This window comes from Limulus polyphemus, unplaced genomic scaffold, assembly GCF_000517525.1.
Source record: "Limulus polyphemus unplaced genomic scaffold, Limulus_polyphemus-2.1.2 Scaffold1293, whole genome shotgun sequence".
Classification (NCBI taxonomy): Eukaryota; Metazoa; Arthropoda; class Merostomata; order Xiphosura; family Limulidae; genus Limulus; species Limulus polyphemus.
Window position 1 is genome coordinate 57,862 of NW_013666903.1, and position 8,118 is coordinate 65,979.

Genomic DNA, 8,118 nt, shown 5'->3' on the forward strand with positions numbered 1-8,118 from the left:
TGAAGTAAAAGTAGAGGTTAAACTAGTATGTGAGTTTAGCTGTAACAGGTGATTTTAAAATGAGTAGTCAACAACCTTAGTATTATAACAAACAGAGTAGAGGAGAATAATTTGTCTTGTCAAACTGTCGTCTAAAGTAATTGAACCCACCTGCATGGGCTTTGACAAAAAAGAGACAATTATTTAAAACTCTGGATATAAATGTGATATGCAATAATGTAACAAAGTTTTGTATATACGTTTTAGTTATTTTAAATATATTATTTTAAAACAAGTCAATTGTGTGCTGTCCATTTATTGTTGAAATTTATCATCAATGTGTCACAGATACCTACTATAAAGAATCCTTGCCTTAACAAAACCTGACATTTGGTGAGCCAGCCAGTATTATACAGTGGTAAATGATGGTAAAAGAGGTGAGCAACTATGGCAAAGATGGCAAACTATGAGAGTTTGTTAGACAACAACAAGAACTAGAGAGAGAAAAGCATCAACAGATGTGGAAGTAGGAGAGGCAGGGGAAAAAGGAAGAGAAAATAAGAATACAAAAATAGGAAGAAGGAAATGAGAGAAAAGAGAGACTGCAAATAGAGAGAATAAGAGCACAAATTGAAATCACCAAGCTCACTTAATAGAAAGATGAAGGACCCAAGAATAGCATTGGATTCAAGCTGCCCATACTTGGTGAACAGAAAGTCAACATGGATACTTTCTTGGAGAGGTATGAAAGATTCACCCAAAGCCAGAACTGGAACAAAGGCAACTGGACAGTTTGTCTCAGCCCACTTCTCACAGGAAAAGGCCTACAAGTATATGCTGGCATGATGTCAGATACCATGGACTCTGACAACCTAAAAGTGGCATTGCTGAAACTTTATGAACTTACCAAGAAAGGTTTATGCCGAAAAGTCAGGGAAGTCAAATCTGTCACTGGAGAAACTGTATTTCGGTTTGTGGCACATGTATGGAGATACTTTACAAGTTGTTCTGACATAGCTAAATGTGAAAATAGTTTTGAGGGACTAGCAGATCTACTAATACGTGAACAGTTCATGATCACGTGCTTCACTAACATGTCACTGTTTTTAAAGGAGAGGGCACTAAAAGATGTGGATGAGATGATCAAGTTGGCAGAACAGTATGTGGAAACCCATGGAGGGAGTGTAACTGGCAATTCTAAGAATAACTAGTTAAAGTTGAAACCAAGGGTGGCTGACCAGAAACAAGATATCATCAAAGGTGACAAGAAGTCACCAGATAAAAGGTAGAGGAGATGCAGTATTTATTATAAAATGGAGCACATTGCAAACCAATGCAAGTATGTCACCAACAAGCAACAGCATAAATATCAACATAAAGCAGCTGTGGCAACCTACAAAGATGGCGCTTGCAAGAAACAAGAAAAGAACAACTATCATCATGGATGCTGCTGCCAGAAGAAACAGAAAGAGACAACCTATCAGATTCACCACAAGAAAGAAGTGCTGTTTCCATGATTAAACTGTGCACGACTGATGGTCAGCTCAAGTTACGAAACGGATCAACAGTGCCGCTATTGATTGGAGCATGTGACAAACAATGAGAAGTGCCAGTAGGTGAAGGCTATGTCAGGGACAAGAATGTAGTGCAACAATGAGAACTAGTCTAGTATCTGATAACTAGATGATGGTCAAGGTACAACTGTGTGTGCTGATTGATGGGTCAGTGAAACAGTTGGACACTCCATACTACATGGGAGACCTTAATACCATGTGTATGAAGGCACCTATCTACAACTTTGTGATTGGCAACATACCAGGCAGTACAAGTTTGGAGGAACAAAACAGAAACGATACTGATGAGGCATCTGCAGTTACCACAAGATGTAAAGAAAAACAAAGTAAGCAAGATATCAAGCCCCTGCAAGTATCAAAAAATAACATCCTGAATGTAAGTCTACAGGAACTGAAGGAACCACAGAAGAAACTTCACTTCAGAAACTTTGGGACAGAGCTCATGAGAAAGTAGAGCACAAGACAAACCGGAAATAATGGAGGATTGTAAAGGTCTGCAGTACCAGATATATCAAGGCATTTATACTGGGGAAATTAAACAGGTCTTAGTACCAACAAAATGCTAGACTCAAATGACAAAGTTGGCTCATGAGCTGATTGTGGGAGAACACCTAGGACTAAAGAAGACTGCAAAAAGAATCTCCAGCAACTTCCATTGGCCGGGGGTCATCAGAGATGTGACCAGATTCTGCAGGTCATGTGATACCTGCTAAAGAACAGTACCAAGACGAAATGTATTCAAGGTGCCACTGGGTGAGATGCCTCTCATAGAAGAGCTATTCGGTAGAGTAGCTGAGGAATTGATTGTACCACTAGCACCTGTATCAAGGGCAACCAGTAGGTGCTGACAGTAGTTGACTATGTAACACATTATCCAGAAGCCATAGCATTGCCGAAGATAGAGATGGAGATAGTAGCAGAACCACTCCTGGAACTTTTCTGCAGACTAGGCTTTCCAAAAGAAGTCTTGAGTGACAGAGGGACACAGTTTACCTCATAAATGATGCAATAGGTGTACTTGATTGTGCAGGTTTAGCCCATGTTCAGGTTCAAAATAGCAAATGTTCATAATCATTGTTTCTTTTTGCTGACAAATTAGCTACAATAACATATGAGAATAATGTTTGGTATATAGCATTAACTGTTTTCACTTGATAAAAACATATACAACTTCCCTGTTTGAATGTAATTATATATCATGCCCTTTTAAATAAAACATAGTAAAGTACCAAAATTATACGTATTTTATTTTGTTTATCCCAAAGTAATATAGAAAATAATGATTTGGCTAAGACATACTGCTCAATTTTAAAGGGGAAATATCTTTTATTGGTGTTTTAACCTTTTTATCCAAGCTTTAATCAGGAAACTGAATATGGACATTCATTATGTTAATTTTTTTTTTTTAACTTTCGGTCCTCTAACTAGAGAGTCTTGTTCACTTCACTTGCTCAACAAAGGCTCTGTTAAAATGGCCACAGCTAACAATCGAATAGAAAATCTAATGCTTTGAATGTCAGTGCATGTAATTTAATCAAATATAAGTACAATACATTATGAGACTTAAACAAGTCCAAGTTTGATGATAGTTTTAAGTAATCTTAAGATTTATATAATCTAAAGAAATAAATATTTTTTTGTTCTTCATCTTCTCAACATTTCTTTAGTGACAGATGCAGTAATAAAGTATAGTTTGTTCAGAATCAAAGTATACTAACTCATTTAGTTTGATAACAACAGCTTGTCTGTTAGAGATTTTCAGACAATAATTTGTGACATACTAAATGGTAGTCATGTGATTCTACTATCAGAGCTTACACAATAATCTATTTTTCACACCACCTCTCCACTCAGTTAACATCTATTGTCAAATAATTATGAGAACAAAGTGTCATTCAATAGAAAGGGCTTATTCTTGGTGAATGAATAGTATCTCCTGAATTTAAAGAAATGTAGACTGTACTTCTAATGATTATATCTACATGTCCTTCTGATATTCCAAATGTTCCATTATTGGACACAGTAACATGTGTAACTAACAAGTTGGCAGAAGTAAAATGTCCAAATAACAATGAAATCTGGGCTTGCCTGTTAGTGGCCATGTGGGTAACTTGCATTTTCTGTACCTCATCCAATGGGGCAATGCTTTTTGCTTGTACTCTACAGTCTCCAGTGTGACTTTGAGCATCAGTGGAACATAGTGAGCAATCCCCTTGTTCATTTTGACTCAGTCTTTCTTTCCACTATTTTCAACATTTGGTTGTTGCTATTATGCAGTTAAACTACTGTAGAGGTAGTTCATCAGCTTCATCTTTTTACAAATGCTTTTCTATTGGCGTGACTTGTTGTTGTAATAAACAGACTGATCTCCAGCCTTTGATCTTGTTCAGAGTTCCTTTCCCATCTCAGAGTTTTAGAAATATGGTGTGTGCTCAGAACCAGTTGATCCTGGCTTATTCTGACAATGCCACACTGGTCTCTTATATTAAGAAGCGGCTTATAACCATGAAATCTGTGTTTTGTTATACTTACTGTCTTCAACTGAACCCACTCTCAGAACTGTCAGTTTAGTGCTTACTATGTTTTGGGAGTGATGAACAGAATTACAAAAAATCTCTTACCCAAGCAAAATCTTTCTGACAAAGTGGTTCTTATCTCTACAGATTTTCAAGTAAATGTGTCAGGTGTGGGAGGCCTCCATATTGGATATGTTTTTGGGTGTGAATTTTACAGCACAACTTCTCATCTTTGGATCTAGGGCTGCAGACAGTTTAATGGAGGTGGAGATATATTTTATCTATATGCCTTTCATCCTCACCATTTTTTCTGCTAAGGGCTTTGCAAGATCTGGAACACCAAGTATTGGGTTTTAGTGGTGGCTTTTTAGGAACCAGCTTTATGTGTTGGAACCTCTGGATATTTCATCATATAGATATAACATTTTACTTCAGGCTAAGATATGTTCCATAAAAGAAGTTTCCATAGTTAGGAAATAGATTATTATTCCTAGCAATAGCTGAAATGTATGATGAGCCAAATATTGGGTTCTTACATTTAAGTTTCTGCTTGTTAGGTCAAGCTTCCAACACACACTTTTCTAGGCCTAATTATCAATCATACTGCATGCCTTAACCAAAGAAGTAATTAATTTTATGTTGACATTTGTGTGTTATATGTGGTTATAAAAATTAAAGGAAAAACTTACAGACCAAAGAGAGAATTACTGACTACATTTACGTCCTTAAGACCTTTTGGTTTATACATGCTACAATATTTTGTGTGATCTTTTATTGTATAATTAACTATTTTGTGTACAAGCTATTGGTAGTTTGCATGTGCAAGTATATGTATATACTTTTTTTATATTATATGGGTAAATGTCTTAGAATTGACAGTTTGGTTGTTTAACCAATATTATTGTTAATTTATTCAATTTTTTGCTTTTATGTAATATGAATTGTTTGATTGTCTCATCTTTAGATACATTCAAATTTAGCTGTGAGATATTCTTCCTTATAAAACAGCCTACTGAAATTTACATTGTAACCTTTATGTGGCTCATTAATTATTAGTTTAAGAGTAATATTTCACCATCTAAACAAATGATTCTTAATTAGTATTCCTATGTAATTTTATTATAAGTTGTATACAGTCTTCAACTTATGTAATTTCATACACTGAGATTGTTATTTATTTTTACAGATATCTAGTTCAATTAAATCAAGAAGGATCACCAGTAAAAATGAAACTGATCCATCAAACTTGCACAGGTACTGTGAGAACTGCATAGAGAATGTACAATCAATGGTTCTATGTGAAAAACCACAGTGGTTTGATACATTTAGTTGTTTTTAATGCATGAGTTTCCTTGGCTTTCAAATTGAAATTTTTTCAGTGTTCAAAAAGCTTTATCATTAGGTGTTCTTTTATACTTGAAGTACTTTGGAAGTCTAAAAAAGACTTTGTTTTTTAATTGAATAAGCCAATTCTCTAATGTACTACATATATATCTAGGTGATAAAATAAAAAACAGGAACAATGTTTACAAAATGTACAATGAAAACTTTTATTTGGCCAATAATTTTACATGTTTTAGCAACTTTACACTGCTGTCATAGAGAGTAAACTATACATGGCAAGCTGGAAACTTTATAAGGAGATTTAATTCATTAAAAACTATATTTGAAATGAGGTATGAATGCAATAAATAATATATTGATCAAACAAAACATAATTTAAATTATTGTTTTAATGAACATAAAGCTATTAATTTTTCCATTTCAAATAGAGATGAATGATAAGCTCGTGTTTATGCTCAGTTTTGGAAAGAAATATTAATTTATTTTACAAATAATGTATATATATATTCATAATACCCTTTAAAGGTTATAAGGACTTAAATCTCCTTTTAAAGCTCCCCTCTTGCTATTTATGTCTTATTCCTGAAGATGGTAACATAAAGTTGCCATAGGATGCAGAGTTATTTATCATTGTGAATTTTTTTTAATCTTTTTTTTTCTGCTTTTTTTTTTTAATTTTTTTGTCCCAAATTACCATGAATGTTTACATGTACATGATTTTATAATGACAGATTTACTTGATATTCAGTTATGCCTAGTGAAATACAGGAAACTCAGTTTTAATGGATTTAAAATAACAGTGATCTTTTAATGCTAACCATTCTAGAAAAGTACCTGAAGCTGTATTTTTATGCTGTGGGTTTTCACACTAAATAGATTTTGATATGACAGCATGTTTGATGTCTGAAAAGAACTTTTTGATAACTAAAAAGTGGATCTTATTTGCTACATAAAAATTATCTTGTAATGCCAATCTTATAGAAATCAGACTTAACTTTGTTTGGATAATGAAGCACTAACTTGGTCATCATAAGTTTCATTTGGAAATTGTCCAATAACAGCAGTCTTTGGAGACTTATTAATTATTTCTTAAGAAAACTATAATTAATACTTGTGTCCCCTGTTCAGAAGTTCCAGGAAACTTCTAGTATATATCATTTAAGTTTAAATGCATTTTGATTGTAAGTGTGATAGTTACATTTAAATGTTTTTACTTTTTTCCTTTTTTCAAGAGCTTTTTAGTTAGATTTATATAGCATAACACTTAACAACTTCAATATTAAAACTTTTTTCCCTTTAATAGATAAAGACTTTAAGACAAAATATAATTGGAAAGAAGATCTGCAGTTCTGTTCATTGTATCTAGATAGAAAGGTAAGACAAACTGTGTAAGTCTAATGTTCTTCTGTTTTCATAATCTATGTATTAAGTAAGTGTATGCTGAAATAAAATTTAAAATATGTGTATACAGTATAGGCTCTTACACACAGCCTTTTTCTTCACTTCTCAATCTCTTCCTCTTCTGCCCTCTTTCAAGAGGGTTGTTTGCCCCTTTCCATGGCTCTATTCTTGTCTTTTTGCTGTTTCCAAAAAGTTGAGGGACTGGCATTCTATCATCAACTTTTTTTCTCTCAACCTGTATTTGGTGGTTCCTCAGTTCAAGATAGAGAGAGTTCTTTCTCTCTGTCTGTTCTTTCCCACCTGACTATGGATGACCATGGTAAACATCTCAGACACCATTCTATATATTCCAGTTGCCCTTTTCTCTCATCATTTTCTTTGTTTCATTCACAGAGATCAGGTATATCAATTTTGGGCTCTATCCTTTGGCATTGCTTCCCCTCCTTATGTCTTCAACTGAATCATTGGAGCTTTTGCTAGCTATTTCCACAGTATTTGATTTTGTTTCCATTATTGCATGGATGACAGTTCTTCCTCACCTGTTCTCGGGAGGTCTCTTCATCAGCCATGTCACTTCTCCTTCATGAGTCAGCTCATCTACGTTGGCTGGTCAAGTTTTCCAAGTTGTTCCTTATATTTCCTTATCTTTCTTGCATGTGGCCATTGCAGATCTGATATTTATTCATTGGAAACCTCTTCTACTTTATGTTAAAGATCTTCTTTGATTTTATTCCCTGACCTCTCATAATGACCTTGATTGCCTTTTGTGTCCAGTTTGGACAGTCAGGTATTACTTGGCACATATAACTACGTTTCAGGATTCCCAAAATTGTTTATTCTTGCCATGAGACACCTCTTCTTACAGAGATCTTTTGTACTCTGTGCTTAATGGATGGATTCTTCAGCTCATCCAAATCATTCTTTCTTCCCTGGATGAAGATGCTTGCAGGCTTTGTCACATCTCATTACATCAAATATGCCACTTGACTCACTCTCTAGCCTTGCGCTTTTGAAGACTCTTGAATAATTTCCTCCAGGCAAGAATGTAGACTATGTCCATCACCTTCATTTTTCATTATATATATAACATCTGGTGGTTTTTGTCTCCCTTTAGTCACCATTATCCAGTTTACTCACTGTTTTTTATTTCCTTATGTGTATATACTGTTCTCCCATTTAATTCTCAGAACCCACCTTCTAGCCAGTGTTACCTCACAGGATATGCTTCCTAAACTTGCATTGAGTCAGGGGTAATGGAAAGCATTAAATCCATCTGCTATGGCTCCTAAAGTTCCCATGTTGAG

The 8,118-nt window shown here is 34.5% G+C and overlaps 1 protein-coding gene across 1 annotated transcript in view; it reads left to right on the top strand.

The window, feature by feature from the left end:
• Nucleotides 1-8,118, top strand: part of LOC106462980 (ciliogenesis-associated TTC17-interacting protein-like) — a 55,763-nt gene that overhangs the window by 40,793 nt on the left and 6,852 nt on the right. The window contains exons 4-5 of the mRNA XM_013922950.2: nt 5,256-5,323; nt 6,717-6,787. Coding sequence (XP_013778404.2) covers nt 5,256-5,323; nt 6,717-6,787 — 139 coding nt within the window. The remainder of the gene's footprint in view (nt 1-5,255; nt 5,324-6,716; nt 6,788-8,118) is intronic.